The sequence below is a fragment of the Rhineura floridana genome, chromosome 7 (assembly GCF_030035675.1).
Source record: "Rhineura floridana isolate rRhiFlo1 chromosome 7, rRhiFlo1.hap2, whole genome shotgun sequence".
Classification (NCBI taxonomy): domain Eukaryota; kingdom Metazoa; phylum Chordata; class Lepidosauria; order Squamata; family Rhineuridae; genus Rhineura; species Rhineura floridana.
This window is the reverse complement of record NC_084486.1, coordinates 53,737,996-53,762,212: the sequence shown is the minus strand read 5'-3', so window position 1 is coordinate 53,762,212 and position 24,217 is coordinate 53,737,996. Positions and strand designations below refer to the sequence as shown.

The 24,217-nt window shown below is 42.7% G+C and overlaps 1 protein-coding gene across 1 annotated transcript in view; it reads left to right on the top strand.

Moving 5' to 3' along the window:
* JAKMIP3 (Janus kinase and microtubule interacting protein 3) overlaps positions 1–11,878 on the top strand; it is a 181,093-nt gene extending 169,215 nt beyond the window's left edge. The window contains exons 20-23 of the mRNA XM_061634362.1: positions 4,069–4,272; positions 7,163–7,228; positions 10,752–10,824; positions 11,814–11,878. Of these exons, the coding sequence (XP_061490346.1) occupies positions 4,069–4,272; positions 7,163–7,228; positions 10,752–10,802 (321 nt within the window). The 3' untranslated portion in view covers positions 10,803–10,824; positions 11,814–11,878. The remainder of the gene's footprint in view (positions 1–4,068; positions 4,273–7,162; positions 7,229–10,751; positions 10,825–11,813) is intronic.
* Positions 11,879–24,217: the final 12,339 nt, after the last annotated feature.

Below are 24,217 nucleotides of genomic sequence, written 5' to 3'. Positions count from 1 at the left end.
GTTCTAGTTGAAGGACAGAGGCTACAGACCAACAAAACAGGCTCAGGGTAGATACACACTTTCTGTTCTACCAGTTCCAGTGCATCTTCACCTCTCTTTTCTGAAAACAAGGGCAAACAATGCTAGTCACATTCCACCCCTTTTTACTGTAAAACCTGGTAGGATCAGCTCGAGTGTTGTTTTTTAAATTCAGCTTCATACAGATTTTGTAACTGATTGGCAGATCAAACCACTGCCCCTCCAGGTGTGGCCAATGGAAACACTTTGCTGTAGGCCACTAGTGTGCTTACAGCCTCAGTTTCATGACTTGCCAGAATATTTTGTCCAAAATAAGTGATTCTGCAATTGTGTCTTGAATCTTCAGGACACCTACCTGCAATTTTAGCATTTTTTCACAGTAGGCTCAGTTTTTTTAATAACAACAACAATAATGATTATCATCTAAACACATACAAACTCAAGTCCATTAAAGCTTATGTCATAGTAAATCTATTAGTTTTAAGGTACTTTGTTATTTTTGCTGCAAGAGACTAACATGGCTACCTCTATGTAACAACTCAGTCTTCTACTATAAATAAATAAATAAATAAATAAATAAATGGCACTTTTGAGGGCAAAGACCAGCTTTGTATGTATGTGTGTGATTTTCAGTAGAAAAATGGCACAGGAGAAAAGGGCTAAACCCCCTTCCAAATTCTGACAAGACCCACAGTCTGAAGTTGCTCTCTACACTGTAGAGGTCCATCTGACAGAGATGCACCTGGCACCTTCATTCTATAGTTTTTGTCATATGCTGAAGACTGACCTGTTTATCCTGGCCTTTGATAGCTGAGGTTTGTTTATTTATTTTAGAATCTATCTAAAATATCTACTATTAAGTATTCTTCTGATTGTAAATAGTTTTAACTGATTTTAATCTTATATTTTTATATTGTTGTAACCCACCCGCGGACCTTATGGTGAAGGATGGATAAGAAATCCAGTAGATGATGATGATGATTTTTAAAAGTGGGGCCCACAAGAGAAATTGTGATGTGATTAACCATGATCAACACTAGGAATGGGGGATGTTTCATAGCAACAGGAGAGGGAGCTCCTCTTTAACGAGCTACTGGTTGTTTTAGGAAGTGCATTCCTGCTACAATTTCTGCTAGAAGAAATGTCTGAGCTTTGCCTTAGACAGATTCCAAGTGTCCTTTCATGTTAAAAGGGGGCAGTGATTCTGAGTATGTAGCTAAAGAGATCATAAGAGGAGGTTTAGCTAGAGAAGGCAGTTCCTCCCCACCACCCCCGCATAAAGACAAAGAAAAGGGGAAAGTTTCTCACTTTAATTTAGGTGTGCCACTCTGCTTTTAAAAGTACAAGAACTGGATCAGTAAGAAAGTTGGCAACTAGAAGGTTATCACTGCAAGCCTGAGAAGTTACCATTTATAAACTTATCTGAAGGACAAAACATAGCAGATTAACCCTCTGTGCTCTCTCCTTTTAGCTCTCAGACTCAGTTTATCATTTGTTCACAGCATTATGCTCCACTCCACACATAACAATACATCAGGGATTATGAAATGGTGCATGAAATGAAAGCTCCCTGCAGACTTTGTCTAATGCACACAGAATGGATTGCTGTATTATGGCAGGCAGGGCAATGCCGCTGTCACATTCTCTATATTATCCTCGGAAAGTTGGCAGAAATATGGAAATATTTTTGCATCAAATACATTCCTCCTACACCCTTAAAAGTGAGAGAAAGGGGCTTATCAGAAGTCCCTGATGGCTTTTACTCCTCACAAATAAAGGGTCTCCCTGCTATCTATGTGTAATCCTATGAAACTCTACAGTGCCTGGTGGCGGTTGATACAAGCAGTCACGGGGGCATTGGTTATTTTCTAGGATCTGTGGCTGCTTGTCCAGGAGAATATGTCCATTTAAAAATGAACAAAATGAATGGGAATGTAATTGAAAGTAATAAATATAGGCACAGATAGCACTACAAAGGAGGCAAGAAGAATCTATCTTCGCCCCCATCAGACTCACACAGCTGTATCAGTGGCACTGGGGAGTGGCTGTTTGGGAAGACTTTTGGACATGCAAGATGGGTCCTCTTGTCCTCACAAGGCCTATGTTGTCTCCTCAACTATTTTTCTCTCTACTACAATTGAATTCATTAATTCATCACATTTTACATATATGTCCCAAGGTGATTTGCAGTCATACAATAAAAACAGCTAAAAATAGTTTTTAAAACAGCAGAAAAAACACATGAAGAGAGGTTTCAAAAAATACAAAATGAACACCTAATGCAAGTATTTTTTTTATCCAGTTTGCCCCATAAGCAAGCTGGCCACCACATTCTGCACTAGCTACAACCTCTGGACCAACCTCAAAGGTCGTCCCACATGGATTTCTGCATTGATTTAATTTATATACCACTTCATATTGTTGGAAGTGCAACAGTAGGGATAATTCAGTTTGTAACTTAAGGATTAATTCTGTTAGTGTTAAAGTCCATTACCCAATAGGGGGGTGGGTTGAGGTGTTGCTTAGCAACCAGGCAGAGTAGCATGGTTTTCAGAGAGGTAGCATGTGCTCTGATTGGCTGTGTAGTTCTGAGGAAGTTTCCTCTGTATTTTGGTTGTCTCCTTGCCATATACAAAGCCTGAACTGAAAGACAACATCTCTCTGTTCCTTTCTCCTCAAATTATACACTGTTTTTGTTTAGTTTGCTCAGTAAACCATTATCGGGACTTTTCTCTCTGTATTCTGCATTATTTAAGTAACTTTGCTGACACATATTTCAACAGAAATCTCTAAGCAGTTTACAGATCCACTTTGAATATAGACTGCTACTGTGGACTGATTAATTTACAGGTGTGACCAAGAGATATATAGTCTCAGCTCACATGTACACTAAGCCAAACTTTGGCTTTGCATGAACAAGAGGATTCCCAGAGAGGAGATCATGGCCACTGTGCTGCAGCACCACTATGAGCTAAGCCATGGTTTGACTTAGCATGTTGCCCCATTGCAGGTTCATGGTTTGTTTCTCTCCAGACAAACCATGAGCTATATAAACCAAAAACAAACCTTGGTTATAGCTCGTAGTTTGTCTGAAGCAAAGCAAACCACAAGTCTGCAATCGGATGATATACTAGGCCAAACCATGGCTTATCCCCTGGTAGCATGGCAGGAGGAGGACTGACAGAGTGCAGTGGCTGTGATCTCCTCTCTGGGAACCTGTGCATTCATGCTAAGCCAGGGTTTGACTTTATGTTGCATGCGAACTGAGTCACAAATGTTGTAGTCCAAAAGATGTAAGAACAGAAAAATCCACAAACAGATGTTACTGGGAGTGAATGTCTTTCTATCTACCCGGCCGTCACCTACTATACCCTTCTAAGTGATGAAGGGTGAAATGGACAAATTAAAGTATTTGACCATTTAAATATTAGAATTTGGCTGGCTGGCTGATTATCAGGCAGTTCCATTCTGAAAATCCAGGCCTATTCCAGTGGCTCATCCATACATTGCAGTAAATAGACCCAAAGCTGTTCCAAGGGCTGATTCACACACTGATAAATTGCTCCATGGGAGTGCATATGCAGACAGGCAGCCATATGAAGAAAGTTTAATCACTTCTGTCATGCAAGTGTCATCTGCCGATGCAAGCTACATCTCTCTTTTTTTCCACATGGCCATCTTACACTTCAGACCAACTCTCATGCCAAACTTGGGGTGCTTCCAAATGGGGACTTAATACTGTAAATGGATCTTTAAGATATTGGAAATGGGTGATTTACAGCAGGGGGGTTTAACATCAAATTTTCCTCAGAAAGGATAAATCTGGATTAAATTAGGAAAGAATAGCGACTGGCATTTCTAGGCCAACAACATCATGTGAGGCAGCAAAAAACGTGCATGCATGAGCACTGACCCCACAAAAGACACCCATCTGAAAGCATCCCACAGTAAGGGATAAAAGGTGAGACGCCATGGGGCAAATATTGCAAAAGTGTGACTCCAAACAAAACACCCTACCCAAGCAAATCATTTTCTTTTTATTTGATTTAGCACATTCTGGAATTAGAAGCCATGCTGTACGATGCCCTACAGCAGGAAGCAGGAGCCAAAATGATGGAAATACTCTCAGAAGAAGAAAGAGAGAAGCTGAAGAATGCTGTGGAGCAGTGGAAGCGGCAGGTGATGAGTGAACTCCGAGAAAGGGATGCCCAGATACTCCGCGAACGGATGGAGCTCATTCAGCATGCACAACAGGTATTTATTTGTTATTAGATTTATATCCTGCCCTTTCTCCCAGTAGGAGCCCAGGGCAGCAATGCTGGGACTGGAGGTATGCTGGGACAGGAGGAGATGCTGTTAAGAAAGCTCACTCAATCAGATGAAAACCTATGGAAGATGAGCAATGGCTTTTCATTGCACCCAAGTTTCTTCTATACTGCTGTTGCAAGGATTCCAGACTGTGGTCTGTGAGCTTCATTCAGGTGGTCTGTGGCGTGTCTGTAGATTTGTGCTTGAAGACAGGAGATGACACATCCATCACATTGAGTATTCATATTGATTTTTATTAATATTTTTATTGCTTCTTTTAGTTCTTATATTGTATTTTATTGCTTTACTATTTGAATACCTTGTTGTTATGTGCCTTCAAGTCAATTACGACTTATGACGACCCTATTTGAATACTATGGAACTCTGATTGCTACAACAGGAAGAGAAATCATTAAGTGATCTGCCAAGACTCTCAGCAATTTTCAAGGGGTCCATTGGAAAAAAAGTTTGGCAACCACTGTGTTATTGTAAAGTCTGATGTGATAACAATATTCAGTTTAAGGAAATGACTGTGGCCGAAATGAGACAAGTACTTAAGGATCCCTTTGTCTAGCGGTCTGTATGGATTCCCATGAGAGTGATGGAGGGGACTGTTAAATTTTTGGGTGGAACTACAGTATATGTTGCAGCATACAGAGGGTTGCTGCCAAAAAAGGCAGCCCCGTGTCAACTCAGTCCCTCTTCCCCCGTCCACCTGTCTCAACTTGCTTTAGGCTGCCGTCTTACTATGCACATTTCCCAATGACTAGGCTCCAACAATGACAAGCAGGACTTGCTTCTGAGTTAACATGCATATGGTTGCAGTGTCAATGTTCAGATGTCATTACAGTGTGCATTTCATCCGCATTGCCTGTGGCAGCCAATGATAAAGGTTGGAGGCAGGGAAGTGCATCCTTTCATGACATTAGGACAAAAGGATAACTTCAGCCGTGGCCTTGTGTTCTTTGTATGAGTGTTACAACATTCAAAACTAAAAGGTGAGATCACCAAGTGCAAATCATACATCACATGTAGAGTTTTCAAAGTCACAATGTCCATGGGTTTTTTTCCTGGAGTGTCTGTCTGGAACCACATCAGAGGTTGTGGAAATCTTGCAGCATGTAATTCTGCTCTTTGTGTCTGTCAGATAAGAAACAATAATGCCATTTCAGCAGGTGTAGCTTGCCATGGAGGCTCCACCCGATGAGCTTCCCTCTTCTACACGAGTATTAAAGGTGCTGGAGCCCTGTCCTCTTTTTCACTCGGCTACCCTCTTCATTTATTTTCCTGTGGCATCCTTTCCATTGGTGGGCTGGATGAGGGCCAATCCTGAAGCGGAATCCTGCCAAGACAGAGATACTGTGGATGAGTAATTCCCAGGTCCAAGAATTGGGAGTTTGTCTGTTCTAGATGAGGTTGCACTCCCTCTGAAGGAACAGGTGCATAGTTCAGGGGTGCTGTTGGAACCATTTTTGTCCATGGGGGCCCAGGTGCCTATCACCAGCTTCATTTGGTGTATCAACTGCACCCTTTCCTGGATTGGGAGAACTTGGGCACTGTGATTCATGCACTGGTAACCTTACGTTTAGACTATTGTAATGTGTTCATTGTGGGGCTTACCTTACAACTGGTCCGGAAGCTGCAACTGGTGCAGAATGCTGTGGCCTGGGTGGTGAGTGGTGCCCGTAACTAGGCACATATCACACCAGGGCTAAGAGAGCTGCATTGGCTGCTGATTAACCACTGAACCAGTTTTAAATTTCTGGTACTTACATATAAAGCCCTAAACAACTCTGGACCAGATTACCTGAAAGATCTCCTTCCCCTTCATTGCTTGGTATGGGCAATAAGATCAACAAATGGAGCCCAATCAGTTTTGTCACTGGCTTGTGGTAATGTGGAGGTGGGCTTTTTCAACCAGAGGCTCCATTGGTATTGGCATTCCACTAGCTCTTGAAAACATACCTGTTTAGACAAGCATTCCTCTGATCTCCTGACTCGAACCTCCTGCTTTAATTGTTTAAATTTCCATTTTAACTCTTTTAATTGTTGTGCTGGTTTAATGGGTTTGTGGTACATTTTAATTGTAGATGTTTATTTTAGTGTCTTATGCCATTGTTTTATTGTATATTTTAATTATGGGTGTTCATATTTTTTGAAATTGGTTTTATACGTGCAAATTACTTAGTGCAGGTCCACTCTATACATTTAAAGCACATTCAACACACATTTAAAGCACATGACCCCCTCCAAAGAATCATGGGAACTGTAGTTTGTTAAGGGAGCTGGGAAGTTGTAGCTCTGTGACGGGAAACCCACAGTTCCCAGAATTCTTGAGGGGAAGTCTTGGGCTGGATGTGTGGGATGGATGGGAAGCCATCTTGGTAATTTAGCAATATATATATAAATTTAAAAAATAATGGATGATGATGATAACAACAATTCCCCAAAATCAATTCCATCTGGCCAGGCCTCTACTTGACTACAGGAATACTTGAACTGGCATCCCACATAAATCAGCTGACTCGTATGATATTATATACCCCTGCCAATGTCATGGAGCCCACCCCATGGGTTTCATGTGAAATCTCATCATTGTAAGATGCCACTAAATGCCAGTTCACCATAAAATAAGGTAGCCATGTGCCTCTGAAGTAATACTCTCAAGGTATTGTGAGCATTATCAGAATTTTGTATACATCCAAGGATTTAGAGATGTCTGATTCGCAGCACAGCCACTAGTTTAAGCCCCTTTCTGAAGTTTTTGAAGAAGTCTGCTGGTTAAAATCTAGTATCCCAGCGATCTGTTATTGACACAGAATTTTCATCTTCACAGAGAATTAAAGAGCTAGAAGAAAGGATTGAAGGCCAAAAAAGACAAATAAAGGAATTAGAAGAAAAGGTATGGTAATGATAACATTAAAAATGTGAAAAGGGTGTGTATGGCAGTAGGGCACTACATATTCAGTTATGTGTGAAGGTGTTAGTAAGCACATTCATATGTAAAAAAGGGAGGGTTTATTAAACTAAGTTGGAGTTATGGCTTCTTGAAGTCAAATAATGTTTGTGCTAGCTTAAATTTTTTTAATGTTGTGGGGCTAAAATGGAGTAGTATTGGTCATGGTGGGAAGAACTGTGTATGCCCATTGAGGTCGTGGAGGAAAGGTGGTATATGAATATAATATAATACTGTTCTTGAACAGAAAATACCATAAAAGAGTGAAATTTGTGCTTTCCTCCATACAGCTGTTTTGCTGTTCAATTGCTTACCTGAAGTACATTTAAAATCTGCCACAGCTGTGCAGCTGAACAACAAAACAAAGACAGATAAGTCCAGTTTCCAGCATCCATTCAAGTGAGAGGCATCTCAAAGCCAAAAAAAGGAAAAGTCAGGCACAAGTTCATACAGAATAAGCTTAAGGCTCTCTTAAGGAAAGAATGTGTAGAAGGGCAACCGCCTGGAGACAATGATGTGATTATCTTTCTAGCCTACAGCACTGCAGCTCAGCTTGGCCTTCTGGCCCAGAATGCAGATGGCTGCATAGCCCACAGTGAAAAGCAAAAGGGAGAATGCTATTGCTTTCATCTCCTGCTTGAAGATTTCCCACAGGCACCAGATTGGTCACAGTGAGAAAAGAATGCTTGACTAGATGATCCTTTGGTATCATCCATTAGGATTCTTCTTATGTTCTTCTGTCCTTAAAAGGGCTCACATTGTTTTTCAAACTGAGATGAAGTTTTCTTTGCCAAATTGAGCGGCTGATCAACCATCAAATGAATATTTATTTTGGAAAGTGGCAGTTGTCTATCTGTACAGCTACCAGAGCTGCCTTAGAGAGAACAACAGAGACTTGTGGCACCTTAAAAGCTAGCAAATTTATTGTGGCACAAATTTTTGTGGACTAGATTCCACTCCATGAAGATGCAATCCCCATCAGCATCGTTGCTAGAAGCACTGATACTTTTCTCAGTGTATTTGGTAGATCTGGCTCCAAGATGTGCAGTTCAGCACTTTGGATAGCAGTCCAGGAACCAGAACTGGTTGGGTTGCATAATAAGTGTTACATAATTAATGCATACACTTTGAATAAAAAATTCAAAAGAGAGATGTAACTTTAAAGTGTGAAATATCTCTAATTCTTACATCTTGCTAACATTTGTGTAGGGCCATCAGGGGCTAGAAAATTGCTTTGGGGGTTCATAGCTGCTTTGCTGGCTATCAGTAGACCTTGCCTAATCTAGCTTTCTGCTTAAGGATACAACAAACTTAATCCTGAAGAGGGCACCTGCTTTTGAAATGTAGAACAGTACCAAAAACAGCTTGCTGCTTTAGCATTGCTGTATGTTCCTGAAAATATGGAACAACTGGCATGTCATCTCATTTATCTATATGGTGGTACAACATTTGGAAGAGATACACATCTGGCATAAGAACATAAGAAGAGCCCTGATGGATCAGACCAAAGACCGATCTGGTCCAGCATTCTCTTCTCACAGTGACCAACCAGCTGCCTATGGAAAGTGAAATAGCACTCTTCCACTCACGTTCTCCAGCAGCTAGTAGTCAGAAGCATACTGTATAGAACGGGTGGGGAGCCTCCAGCCCGCAAGCTTACTTAGGCACACCAGGCCTCCCCATTTGGTCTGTCAGGCCATTTTGGTCAAGCCACACACATCTGTCAACTGCCTGACATCATAGGTGTGGGCAGGTGAAAAAGCAGCTTGCCTGGGCCAAAAGGGGCTTCTGATTTGAAGTCCTGGCAGTCAGCTGATTGGTGAGGCTTTAAGGCACAGCGCAGGGGCTCTTGCAAAGATCTCTGTGTTGTGCTTTCAGGTACTGATGATGGCTGATTGTCAGGGCTTGAAAGTACCACATTACTTGATGTCATGTGATGTCAGGTAATTGATAGGTTGATGGCCCTGCCCACTTCTCACATTTGGACTGCGGAGGGTAGGGGAGATAAGGTTCTGGCCTGCCAGCCAGATCCAGTTCCCCGCCTTTGCTGTATAGTATTGAAAAATGGGAATGGACTGCCTTCAAGTCGATCCCAACTTATGGCAACCCTATGAATAGGGATTTCATGCTAAGCGGTATTCAGAGGGGGTTTACCATTGCCTCTCTCTGAGGCTAGCCCTTTCCAGCTGGCTAGGGCCTGCTCAGCTTGCCACAGCCACACAAGCCAGCCCCTTTCTTGTCTGCAACTGCCAGCTGGGGGGCAACTGGGCTCCTTGGGACTATGCAGCTTGCCCACGGCTGCACAGGTGCCAGGGCACGTAACCCCTGAGCCACTCACTGTGGAGGTGATATTTAGCTGGTTCTTGACACCCAGGAGACACGAGTGGGGATTTGAACTCACAGACTCTGGACTCCCAGCCAGGCTCTCCTCCCCACTGTGCTATACCAGCACTTTGTATATTATTGGGAGACATCAAAGGAGCTCTGTATTTGAAATGTAGTAGTTATTTGGGACTTGTGATTCAATTGTCTGATGCAACAAGAAACAAAAGCATTCACTAGATAGTTAATCTGAAAAAATATAAAAAACAATGAATAGGGCTAAAGCAGCAATCCTGTACACATATACTAGAGAATTAGCCCCAGTGAGCTCAATGGGGCTTGCTTCTGAATAGACATGTATAGGATTGCACTGTTAAAAGTGTAATCACACTACCAAGGTACAACTTGTGTCCTTCAAGTGAACAGTTTAAGAAGGGTGAGAGGGAAGCCCCCACACACCCCAGGAGAAGAAAGAGGCACTTTCACTGCCTGTCACAGCATGAATAAATGCCAGCCTCTTCTCCTTGTGTCACTCCCTCAATTGAGTCATACCGTACCAGATGACAGCAGCTGCAGCAGAAGCAGCAGCACCTCTTCCCTCTCCCAAGATGCACAAGCAAAAGTCTCTCCCCTGCCCCTGAGGCCTGCTGTCCACCGGCAACTCCTAAATCCTAGCACGTGTGGCCAAGAGCAGCAGCATCCCTTGCCAGGTATGCATAGAAGGGAGAGCAGGTCAGCCAGCAGTGAGGGGAAAGAAGGAGGAGAAGGAGGCTATGAGGAAAGGGGGAGAAGAGCTGGCATGGCAGGGTTGGGCTGAGGCTGGTGAGGGGGCCCTGTGAGCTCCTGGGCCCTCAGCCAGTGACCAACCTGGCCGCCCGCTAACACTGGTCCTGCAAGTTGTATAGTCCAAATCATCTGTGAGGCACCATGCTGAGGAAGATTGCCCTATCCTGTTGATAGGCATGAAATCTATTGAAGTGCAGATACACTTGGAAAGGTCTCCTATTGAAGCTTGTTTCACTTCTTTTCAACACACTGTTGTGCTTTACTCTTGTCTCGAGTCATTGCTTGTTTCTCACTAGGCATACTATAAACTCTTTTTCTTTTTCTCTCTTTCCACTTTTTCTCTGTTTTTTCCTTTTTTTAGTTTTTATTTTTGTTTTTGTTTTTCTCTTTAGCTTTCATTCTTTGGTCATAGTACACGTATTCACCTGCGAGGGGTAAGTATCCTGTTTACCAGTTATCTGTTTCTCCTCAGTTTCCTGTCAGGCTCTGATGCCGTCTTATCACTATGTCAGCTGTATAAAGTTCCATGTGATTTTATTCAGCCTGGACTTGCCAAAATATCCAAAAGGCAAAAAACAAAACCAAGGTGATACTGCGCTTTCCAGACAGGCCAATGGACTCTACCTTCAGACTAAAAATTCCAGAACAGAAAATTCTAATTAAAGACCGAATCCAAGATTTCCCTACAAAAAGGAAAGAAAAAAAGACCCTATCTGCTCAAAGAATGCATGTATGCTAGTTTATGCTGTAGTCCTATGAAGAATTACCTAGGAGTAAGTCCCACTGGACACAGTGAAATTTGCTTCTGAGTAAACATACATAGGATTACACTGTCTATGTTTTGCATAACTTTCCAGAGCTTGGAAAAATTACTTCTTTGAACTACAATTCCCATCAGCCCCAGCCAGCATGGCCACTGGATTGGGCTGATAGGAGTTGTAGTTCAAAAAAGTAACTTTTCCAAGCTCTGTTTTTAACAATAGGCTTTTATACTCCGAGAAATCAAATTGCCAGCACGTGTAGTAGCCAATATTCTCTAGCTTGCCTTCTACGGAGTGCTTTGTTCATATCACCAAAAAAAAAAAAAAAGCTCAGTGTCCATCCCATCCCAACCCAGTCCCTGTTGTGCATGCAGCCTGTCCCCAGAGAGCAGCAGTGGGTCACTGCAGCTGAACCTGGGGCAGAAGCAGTTGCTTCTTCATCCTGTTCCTTTAGGGTCCTCCTCAGCTGTGAAACTGTGAAACTGCTGCCCCCCCCATTATTTCCCCCATCACTTGGGCACATTGGTTTTTCCCCATTAGATTTATCTGAAGAGCAGGAAGGTACCAGAAACTCAAGTGTGTCTAAAAGAGATATATAAAATCTTGTTTCAAACTCCCTCTTTAAGTAACTTTAGCTTCTTTTGTATATTTTCTTCTTTCAGCCCAGAGAGAAATCTCAAAATTTGTGTCACACGGAATATAATTGCAATGGTTGCCAAGGTTGGGAAAGAAAGAGACGTTGCCATTTCAAGAAACTAGGCCACACACTGTATTTTGTCATTAGAGACTGAAGAGCTGCTCTTTTTGACCATTTTTATAAAGAAGATAATTAAGAACTTGTGTGAATTTTCTTTTCTTTTGAAGTGATGATCTTCTGACAAGTGCAACAGTATAACGTTTTACAAACTAGTATTAGAATTGTCAAAGAAGAAAGCCAAAAAAAAAAAAAAAGATCAACAATTGCTGGCTTCTCTAAAGGAAGCCTCAACTTCGCTGCTCAGAACAACTTCAGTTCTACATGAAAAGCAGTAAACTCATTCAGATAAAATGAATATATTTTGGTTCCCTGCTAAGCAGGCAGTAAACTGCTTCTGTAAGGAAGTGAACTTGTCCTGTTTTGTACTTCAGTCCTTTCCGCTGTTATTCATAGTTGCTTGAATACACGTCTTGAAGGAAGATTTTAAAGAGGTCTAGGCTGGTCAGTGGTGAAAATGTGAATGAGCAAATGGATGAATGAAAACAAAAATGGTGTTTCAAAGTGTTTTTTAACCATTAGAAATGGGGAACTAGATGCAATTATATTGGGGATGATCATTTAAGAAAATACCTTTTTCACAATACATGATATATGAAATAGTTCATATGAAACTATCCCCTAGCAGAAAAATGGCACCATGCTTAAGGTCTAAAGCACTTGAATTCCTGGATGAAGAGAAACCAGCCTGAAAGGAAACAAGCAAAAGTTAATAAGAAGCTAAAGTGATTTGGATCTATAATGCCTTTAATGGAAAATGTCCAGAAAGGCTAACTTATTATATTAACAAAGCACAAGTAGCAAGTGGGAATGGATCTCTTGGCTTGAGGTTTTGTAGAAGTGCCGCCTGTGAATTAAGAAGCAAAGAAATGGAAAGAATCCCAAACTGCACATGGTCTTCCCAAGAGAAAAGGCAACTAAGAATGGATATATACAACTATTCCCCAGATGCTGTTCTGAAAAATCAGGGGAGAAAGAGGACAAAGAAAAAATGCCAACTTTCCTGGAACTAATATGAAGCCCAAGGAGTAGCCCAAAGGTGAGAAGCTGGTCTTTGATGTATTCATTCACCTCCTTATAAACAAACATTCTGATGGCCTATTCCTTATGCAAATCAAGATTGCTTTAATGATAATATAGATAAACTGCTTGGTGTTCTTCTGAACCTGTAACTGTTGGTGCTTGTTTGGTTTATTTGATGCATTAACTATCTTCCAGTACATAATTCAAGACTATTGTTTGGAGATATAAAATCCTGGATTCCAGTCAAAACAGCTATTTCATTGGAACAGATATGCAAACAAATGAAATAGCCCAAACTGCAACCTAGTTAAACTGGATTAAGTCAGTAAGCTTAAACTCAAACCATCTCACATTACTTCTTTCCTAAAGACATTTACTCAAAAGTAACTTTCACTCATTTCATTAGGACTTGCTTTGGGAAATAATGATTGTAGCCTTACAACCTAAGCCTACCCATGTTTACTCAGAAGTAATTCCTGTTGTTTTCCCATTGATTAAGACTGCAGTCTAAATGTAGCATGGCTTGTGTGGCAGAACCCACTAAATTTCCATTGGGTGGTTGTTGCTGTTATGTGCCTTCAAGTCGATTATGACTTATGGCGACCCTATGAATCAGCGACCTCCAATAGCATCTGCCATGAACCACCCTGATCAGATCTTGTAAGTTCAGGTCTGTGGCTTCCTTTATGGAATCAATCTATCTCTTGTTTGGTCTTCCTCTTTTTCTACTCCCTTCTGTTTGCCCCAGCATTATTATCTTTTCTAGTGAATCATGTCTTCTCATTCTGTGTCCAAAGTATGATAACCTCAGTTTCATCATTTTAGCTTCTAGTGACAGTTCTGGTTTAATTTGTTCTGACACCCAATTATTTGTCTTTTTCGCAGTCCATGGTACGCTCAAAGCTCTCCTCCAACACCACTTTTCAAATGAGTTGATTTTTCTCTTATCTGCTTTTTTCACTGTCCAGCATTCACATCCATACATAGAGATTGGGAATACCATGGTCTTGAATGATCCTGACTTTAGTGTTCAGTGATCCATTGGGATAAACTGAGTCAAAGGCAAATATGTTGGTTTAAGTTGTTTCCATCAAAAATTAGAAATCCCATAGCATTATTAAAGATCACTTCCATGACAACAGAGCAGCTGATTATATTCATCCTATTTTCTTCACTTACAATATGATTTGAAGCATGTTTGCTTGTAAGAAAGTAACACTGAATGCAATAGTTTTATTTCAGAGTTCAATGTATTGGGAATACATGGCAAGCTAGCTTTTATTCCTGTTTTAATTTCCACAATACAAACATCCACTTGGGGGAGCTCCAACCAAGATATGCATTGTGAATGTAGTGTAAATATCATTATCTCTTGTTTAAGGGGTTTGGAAGATAATATATAAGCAGGCTAGATGCCATGAGGATTTTTATGGTATTTGTGTTTGCTTTACTTTTAAGAATAGACACTTACAAGTGGGACATGAAACAAAATTGCAACAGCATTCTCAACCCCTAATAGGAGTGCAGGGTGCCAGCTAGCTATGCCCTTCTCCACAATATTCCTTTCTGTTCTCCCACCCCTTTGTTTTTCAGTTCATTTTCATTTAACATTCTGTGGCTACTAGGGATGGACAGATATGCCAATTTCGTTTCTCTCAGTTTTTATTTTTCCAGTGTTAAATTCAGTTCTTCACATTTCTGCAGCAATTTGCAATGTTTTTAAAAAATCGTCATGAAAAATTCATCAATATTTTAGTATGAATTACTCCTAACAAACACATTTTTGTGTTTTGACTAATGTATATAGTACTGCAAGGAATTTTCCCAAATGTAATGTATTTTTGTATATTATTTTCTTTAATATGTTCATTTTTATGCACACTTTCCCTGATATATTCATTTTTGTGAACCTTGTTTGGCTGGAGAACTGCATCAAAGGATGTCTGTTTGGTTGTCGTATTGTGTCAGAAAGTTGTGAATTAGGTAAGTTCACCTTGAAATACGAACTGAATTGAATTTCTCCTAATGGCTACTGAGGATGTGCATTCCTCTTTGGACTGTACTATGGAGAATATAACCAATCCATACAATGAGCTACTGATTAAATATCCTGTAGTAGATGAGTCACTGGACTTTAGGTTGACTAACCAGCTAATTTAATTTACAGCACAATGCTCGGCAAGTTTACTAAGTAGTAAGTACCATTAAGTTCCACGATACTTACTTCCAAGTAAGTGTGCATAGGATTTCAGCCTTAATTTAAATAAATTTGCGTGTTACCCATCCTGAATATAGCTGCATTTTGACATTTTTCAAGGACTATTTTACTTTTTCTAAAATGTGGATATGACTTACAGTTTAACAAACTAATGCCACCATGCACTGTTAAAAGTAAAGGTTATCTTTCATAATATTATACTATTAATACTTTGGAAACTTGATATATAGAATATTTACTATTATTTACCAAAATGGCTTCACCTTGAAATTCCATTTGCGGTCGATGGGTGAAATAATACGCAGACAACAGCAGCTATGGTTGAATAAAGGGCCACTTTATTAAATTATAAACAAGAACGTTTAAAGCGACCTGCAGAGGTGAAACCTAAGTGCAGGAACTAACTATAGGCAAGCAGCTTGCCCTACAGCTCTCGGGCGACCAGCCCCTGCTGGGACAAATGGGAAGCCCCTTTTTGCTTACCCCTTGCCCCGGCCACACCTTGTAGGTGAGTAGGAAGGCCTTCCCCCATCACCACCCCCCGGGGCCGTAGAACCCTCAGGTGGATGAGGTAAGTTGGCCCCAAAAGCAGTCCATATCCTGCCCTCGGGCCGTATAACCCTGAGAGACAGGCCTCCGGAACCACCAATCACCTTGAAAGGTGCCTAAGGGGGCCACCTAGCTGTCATTACCTATTTCCCCTCCCGCACTTTACCGAATCCGTGTCCAAAATATGTCCACGTTAATAATTTGATTTGAACCAAATTAGCCAAATTAGCCAAACCACAACCTATTAATCACGACACCCTCTAACCCAGTTCCCTCCATCCCCCAAAGTGTGGAGCAGGCAAAAAACCTGCCCGCCAACAAGGGTGGGCAGGATAAAAATTCCTACTCAGCCCCGAAGCGACCATGGTCACACTGTAAAAGAGGGAGGGCGGGACGGGCGTTGCGAGCCAAGAGGAAGTCGGAGGGGGCTGAGCGGGCTTAAATAGGCCCGTAGCTCCGCCCCCTCTGTGCGGAACGTCGCGCGTCATCCCAATGCGACGCGCGACATTCCCTTCTTCAAAATGGCTACTGCGACTTCACCCTCGGCCGCAACTGTGCTACCGCTCCCCAGAGCTTCGCGCAGGTAAGCGAAGCTGCATTTGCGGTCGATGGGTGAAATAATACGCAGACAACAGCAGCTATGGTTGAATAAAGGGCCACTTTATTAAATTATAAACAAGAACGTTTAAAGCGACCTGCAGAGGTGAAACCTAAGTGCAGGAACTAACTATAGGCAAGCAGCTTGCCCTACAGCTCTCGGGCGACCAGCCCCTGCTGGGGCAAATGGCAAGCCCCCTTTTGCTTACCCCTTGCCCCGGCCACACCTTGTAGGTGAGTAGGGAGGCCTTCCCACGTCACCACCCCCCGGGGCCATAGAACCCTCAGGTGGATGAGGTAAGTTGGCCCCAAAAGCAGTCCATATCCTGCCGTCGGGCCGTATAACCCTGAGAGACAGGCCTCCAGAACCACCAATCACCTTGAAAGGTGCCTAAGGGGGCCACCTAGCTGTCATTACCTATTTCCCCTCCCGCACTTTACCGCCACAAAAAGGGGACAAATCTCTATTTAGTCCCCTTTTCCCCACTGCGTAGAAGAACTTCCAGCAGACTCCTCTGCAGGTCTTGCAAAAAGATGTCGTTCCCTGTGTATGACAGGTGAATGCCATCGGCCCTATAGAGTTCAACCCTAGAATGCTGTATAAGCGGATGCGGAATGGGCAACCCACCATCTCCAAGAAGCGCCAACCGAATCTGTCGGCTGACCCTCTTACATGCCCAGTCTATCCTCCTGGGGTCCCAAACTCCACGCCATTCCCTGCATGGCAGTATGTCTGACCAAAGCAGACAAACTGAAGGCCAACGCTGCCTTATAACGCGCATGTCGCTACATGCTTGAATAGTAAGGGCCCTGCCCTTCAGTAAACCCAGGTCATTACCTCCCAGGTGAATGACCAAAATGTGCGGAACGTCATGCACTAACCCTTGCCGGAACAGGGTGGGTAGGAGCCCATCCCAGCACATCCCTTGCCGGCCAAGCCATTGTACAGTAGCTTGTTGACTGAGCCCCAGCTGCGAGCCCATCCAAGACGACACGGCCCTACGGCCCGCCCAGAAAATCATGCTGTGGCCGCAGATTAGGATGCGCATCCGCTCTGTCCCCCTCCAGCAACCTGCCGAAACAAGGCAACACCATTAGGCTTCTGTATTACCATGCCCCCTCATGGGGCGGACATAACTCCTGTAGGCCCCAGAAGCCCACCTTCCAACAGCTTGCAGCCTGGCTCGTGGAAAACCCAGCCCCGCTGCCGTGGAAGCTGCTCCAATTCTAAAAGAGTGGGTCCCGAAACATGATGGGTCTATTCCTAATCTGTGTAGTGCCTTCTTCGTAAGTGCCCAAAATTGATATTTAGTGAGGGGATCACCATTCCTGTGAACAAATAAATATCCACTCACTGCTCCTCTAGCTGTCATAAATGTTTGCAGGGCCATCACTGGGCAAATGTGTGGCAAGGGGGAGGGAGCTAAAATAACAGTCCGTCCCCTACCCCTTTGGTCAGTCTTAGACCTACGTAACGTAAGGTAAGCACTGCCTGCTTTCATATTGATATCTGACATTAAGAGGGTGCGCTGTGACTGGTCCATCTTAGACCCAGCCACTGCTTCTCCAATCCGAAATGCCCCAAAAATCATGTAAGGGACACTGCTTGAAATAGCTGTATTTCATAGGTGGAAGAACATACAGCTGATCATTGGCTCATGAGTTTCTCCAAAAGCTCTGGAGATATAGGACGGTGGTGATCGGGGCAGCTGGGCGCTCCCTAGCCCACCCAGCCAACATGCACCGGACCCTAAAATCCATGGAATGATCTCGAAAACCCTGTGCCTTAGCTAGAAGTGGAAAAACTCCAGGATCCTAATTTGCAACAGTTAAAGCATGTCCCTGTGCAGCTTGCAGCCCTGGGCCACAGAGTCAATCTTGATACCCAGAAGGTGAACACTGGCACAGAGCCAATCTTGATACCCAGAAAGGTGAACACTGGGGCAGGATCCTCCATATTCCCAGTTTTCAAGGGAACCCCCAGTTACATATCCATACTATAAGCTGTGACCTCAGGTGCTAACATGCACCCCAAAATCTGCTCTACTGATGAACAGCCCATCATACAGATAGTGCCCCACTGTTTCTGAGTCCACTTGTCTCCTGACTGCCCCCTACCAGAAGGATCTGAAGCACTCCATGCGAGAATTATAGCAGTCCATAGGCAATGCTCTGCCACCTGTGCGCACCATGTTAAATGAAGCATAGAGCACAGGTCCTAGACTATCAGGTATGAACCCGTTACTGCCTGACCCCTTAAATAAGACTGGTTGTGAATCAGGCGTAATTTGCCCACTGCCTTTTAAGGCCCTACCTGACTGGGTGGCCAGGAAGGGGCCAAGAACTCTGCCCGACTGTACATCTTTACACTCTGTCCCTGGCAATTGCCGCCATAACTAAAACAGATTGAAGATTGTAGGCCATGAAGGCCAGCCGGGAGTTGGAAGCCATGACTGCCCCCCCCAGAAGGAGCTGCAGCACTCCATATGAGAAATATAGCAGTCCATAGATAATGCTCTACCACATAAAAATGCATAAGGCATCTCTATCACAGGCGCGCACCATGTTGAATGAAGTGCAGCGCACTATCCCAGGCTATCCAGTATAAACCCATCACTGCCTGACCCCTTAAACAGGACTGGTGGTGAATCAGGTGTAATATGCCCTCTGCATCCTAGGGCCATAACTACGACAGATTTAAGACTGTATGCCCTGAAGGCCAGCCGGGAGTTGGAATCTGGGATCAGGAAACCAAAGAAAAACACCATAACACAGACAAACCTCCCTTTAAACCGGGTAGCCAGTAAGCGAAGTTCGTAGTACCTCAAATCTAACTGGGGAGGGGCACATGTCCCTGAGCAGCTTAAGCTGGAGGCTTCCTCTTACCCCCTTGAAGGCCTCCGGCCTAATACCTCACTGCTGCGCATATCCTTCTGCAAAGAAAGGGAGTAAATCATTTATGAGTAAGTACACTTTACCAACTACTATTCCATGGCAGCTAATCCAGTTCCCCTAAAGCACAGAGACTGAGGATATGCTGCTGTCACCAATATTTGGACCCACTGCAGCTTTCTCCTAGTGGGTTTCCAAACAACCATAATAATAAATGTTCAAATGCAAAATGTGCATGCTACATTGATTTCAAGTAACTGATATCAAAATAGAAGTGCCAATATAAAAGTTGCATGCTATATATGACTACAGGTAAATGATATCAGAAATCCTAACAAAGAAGGTTTTTGTTGTTGTTGTTGTTACAAAATCATCAGGAAAGGGTGAAGAGTCTGCCTGGAACTTAAAAGGCAGCTTCTGTGTCAACAACAATCTAAACTCCTGTCAAGGTACCCCTGCTTTAGTAAAGTCTAAGATCCTGGAATTAGGATAAGAGCCTTATAAGCAGTCTGGCTGTCCTTTTTATTCCTATCCTCCCATCAAGCCACATTATAATCTGCTAGACCTTCAATTCCATGCAGAAGTTTGCATGTCCTTCTTTAGTACAACAAATGCCATATGCTTTGTTTTTGATACAAGACTAAATTCAAATAAATGCAACTTCTGTCTCAGAGGTAACAATTAGCGTGTCACTGACACTTGAAAAAGGATCACTGTCAACTAAGTTATGGTGATTTAGACATTTTCTAGCAAAACCTAGTCATCTGTGCACACCACTAGTATCTAAATAGGCCAGGCACAAAGTCCCAGAAGGCTCACCCAGCCCCACTGAGGCCACCATATAATGTAATGATAATAGAATTAATTACCTCAACCTAATATATTCCTTGGCCTAGCAAGAAGTTGGAAGCTTAGCCAAGTGCTCCGTATCCCCCAACAGCCACCATGTAATAAATTAATAGAATAAAGTACCTGCAACCTAATATAGGCCCAGGTCTAGGGGAAAAAACTGTAAGCCTAATCAAAGAGCCCTGCACAATTGCCAATAGAGGCTGCCAGAGCCTCACCCACATCCCTCACTGTGTTACGCCCCCTACCTAGGCTGAACTCACACCCAGCCTTGGCAATCAAAGGGGGAAATAGGGCCTGTGTTGGCAGGCTCGAAAAGCCTGTGCAGCTGTCTTACTGGCTTGTTGTAAAAAGTGTAAAGTGTGAAGAATCGTGTTATAACACAGCCTCCTCCCATAACTTGCTCTGAGCCTGCTGTAACTGGCCCAAGGTCACCCATTGCGCCTCACAGCAGTTGGGGAGACTCGAACCCTGGTCTCCTGGGTCGCAGTCCAACACCCTAACCACTACACTAAACCACCTTTTCTCCCACAATCTGCCCTGGGCTAAGGGTGTGTGTGTGGTTTTAAATGCCCAAAGGCCTAGGCAGCAAGGGGGTGCCAAATATATATATAGCATGTTTATTAACTTGATATGTTTATTGTATTTTACTTTATTTATAAATGTGTTTCTTTCTTTTACCATTATCAGCCCAGACGCTTCCTGCCCGCTAGGCCCTTTTAACGAGGCCTGCTGGCTAGGCACATGCCCCTTTTGGCCCAACTCTCTCCTTCTTAGGAGGCATTGGGGTCATATCTATTTATCATTAATTATTTAATATTTAATGTAAATGTTCAATATATCTAAGTGGTACTCTTATATTACCTTCACCCCTTTCCCCTTTTATGGGGGGGGGGAGAAATCAGCAACCCACAGGGATGCATATCTCTCTCTCTCTCTCTCTCTCTCTCTCTCTCTCTCTCTCTCTCTCTCCATCTATCTATCTATCCCTTTAACTGCCTAAATATACTTGCGTAATATTTAAATGTATGTGGTTGTAATCCTTGTTTAACATCCACTCCCTCCTCCCTGTATAGGGGGGAGGATGTTTGTGTAATCTTGCTTAACTTGGCCAGGCCTCACCACCAGGCCACCTGCAGCCATGCAGCAGCATTAACAGTCGTTGCCCTCATGGCTGCCACCTTAAATGGGCTGATCAGGCCCAAGCATCGACCATGCGGCCAGAAAATGGCCACCGCTCTCTGTCCCTCGCTGTTCAGTAGTTCCGTCTGTCCCACGCCGTCATTCTTCCTCTGTTGTCATCGCGAGCCAAGAGGAAGTTGGAGGGGGCTGAGTGGGCTTAAATAGGCCCATAGCTCCACCCCCTCCGTGCGGAACGTCGCGCGTCATCCCAATGTGATGCGTGACGTTCCCTTCTTCAAAATGGCTACTGTGACTTCACCCTCGGCCGCAACTGTGCTACCGCTCCCCAGAGCTTCGCGCAGGTAAGCGAAGCTGCATTGTGGAAGTTCTATATTTGAAAGTTGTTTTTGAGCTCCATTTGCATGTCACAGTAAACCTGTTTAACGGTTTACCATGAAAGTGCCCTCCCCGCTTTTGCTGCTCCCTGCTAGCACATGAACAAGACAAACCACTATCTCTGGCTTACTATTACATATGAACGAGAGATTATGATTTGTTTCACTCCAAATAAACCGTGGTTGGTAAACCAAGAACAAACCTTGACTTATCATCATGGTATATTTGGAGTGAAAGAAACCATAATCCCTGGCTGTGACATAATACTAACCCGGGGTCATGGTTTGTTTCTCCCCAATGCCAGCAGGAAGATGCTAAGGGGGTGCAATGTACACATGCTAGATAAGTGATGCTTTATGGCTTACTGTGATGTGGAGACATGACCATTGTTTTTAACTGAACACTTTGAGCTTCATTTTCCTCTGTTGCTCATTGCTCAGAGGAAAGTTGTTGTGGTTTCACATATAAATGCAAAATATCTTCTAACTTCTTCACTCCTTCAAATAATGTGTTGAAAATGTATGCATAAATGAATATGCCAGTGGAGATTAACCCTGCCCAATAAAAATTGCCTGAATATTTACAAGCAAAGGATGTCTGGTGCTTCGCCTTCAGTGTTTCATTCATTTTAGAGAAGCTGAAGTGCACTGAGTTGACACTGCCAGCCTGAATTTACAACCTCCTGTGATGAGATTAGATGAAGTTCCTGAGGCAGGAATAATGACATCATGGTTTGGCGATTAAGTCCAATGTAGCTTTTACAGCACAGCTGGGGAAATAGGTTGGTTATAGTGAAGCTTCAGTTTCTCATTACTGTTTCATTTATTCCCACTGGCAAACAATTTGAAAAATGTCCCTGCTGTGCTTTACTAAGTAATTAAAAAAAAAAAAAACCTCTGCTCTATTACTGTGGTCAGTTAAAATGTCAATGGCAAACAGGCTTTCATCATAAAAATAAACTGGTCATAGGTGGATAAATTTGCAAAATCAAACTCCATTGAAGGTTGAAACGTTTCACTCTTTACAAAACTGTTAGTATTAAACTATAATATTCTGTTTGAGAGTCAGTGCATGTTTCACATTTTCTCTATATGGGAGTTTCTAGAATGCTTAACATTAAAAAAAATTAAGTGGTGTCCAATATACAAAAAAACATAACATATGAACATATTATAATAGGAAAGCATATGTGTGTATATTATAAAGTACAAAGGCAACACAAATTGGTGTTTTCCCCACCAAGCCTATATTGATTGGATATTTGCAGGCATCAGTAGCTTGATCCACCTATATTCTACCGTGAAAGTCCAAAATGGGTGAATGTTAACATTCACATGTGAATGAAGAGAATCCCAGCCATTTTTAAATAAAATATGAAAACTCAGAGATAAACTAGTGAATGCTGACCATCCCTTAAATGAGGTTATTAAATATTCACTGGTATACATCCAAAAATTGGGAAAATATCTATGCAACAAACATGTTTAAAGGGCCATTCCCTGGACTTTCACAAAATTTGCCTGGAACTGTTGACATGAACTGATACACAGATTTTTGGTGCTTGTAAATCTAATGATACTTCTAGAATCTCCTTAGATCGTTGATTCTTACAGAGCCTTTTCAGTACATACAGTTCTTCTGATAACCCTTTGCATCTAGTCAGTGGTGTGTTCCTGGAAGGGTTAACCACTTTAATTACCATTTTAAAAGGGCCCTTACATCTGTTAAGCTTCTTCACAGCTGTTGCATTCGAGGCAGGGATAGCATTTATTGGTAAAGAATTGATTGCTCCCATCTGCCAGCAATTCACTGGGATGCCCTTGCCTATGGGAGCCAGCAGACAAGAGCCCAGTGTTTAGTCACATTTTTGTTTGTAGACTGGGAAAGCTTGGAAAATGTCTGCAGGCAAGAGACTGCCATTTGAAGAAACAACCTTTGGGGAAGAAGGCTTCTTCGCAAACCAAAAGACTAGTCTGTGATCGCTCCATAAACCTGCCTGACTCTTGATATGGTTCATTGATTAGACAAACCCTGCTGTGATGGAAGTTGAGTTTTCAAACAGAAGCACATGGCAGGGGCAAAGAGAATGATTGTACAAGGTTGCTTCTGGGAACAATAAAAGGGAAAAGTGTGTTGATCAGCATTGCAGTGACTCAAGCTTCTCAATGAATCATGGTTTTAATGGGTGTTGTGTGATTAAGATCAATAGTTGTTTGTCTTTGGTGGATGTCATTTTCAGATAGGATCATGTGGAGTTCACTGTCTGTGATTTCGATCCCACATAGTCCTATAGAATCATTACTGAACTCTGCTCCCTTTGGGAAATTACTACTACCTTCTAGTATTTACATTACTTATCATATACAGCATGTTTTAGTAAACTAGGTGATTCATAATTCATATATTCACTATTTATGGATGAAATGTAGGTAGAATCCCGTTGTTAGGAGAGTTTTTGATCTAGCAGAGGTGTCTCCTAACAGAAGAGAAAGGGAGGCAAATTTTGTAGATATCTCTGCAGCCTCCAATACTCCCTATGTGCGGGCTCTGGAGAGTTGAGAGATACTCCAAAAAGGGGGGCAGGTGATTGAAGGGGGAACTGCAGTGGGAAAGAGCAATCAGAAAAAAATACATTCCCATCTCTTATTTCAGCAGGAACCTCTACC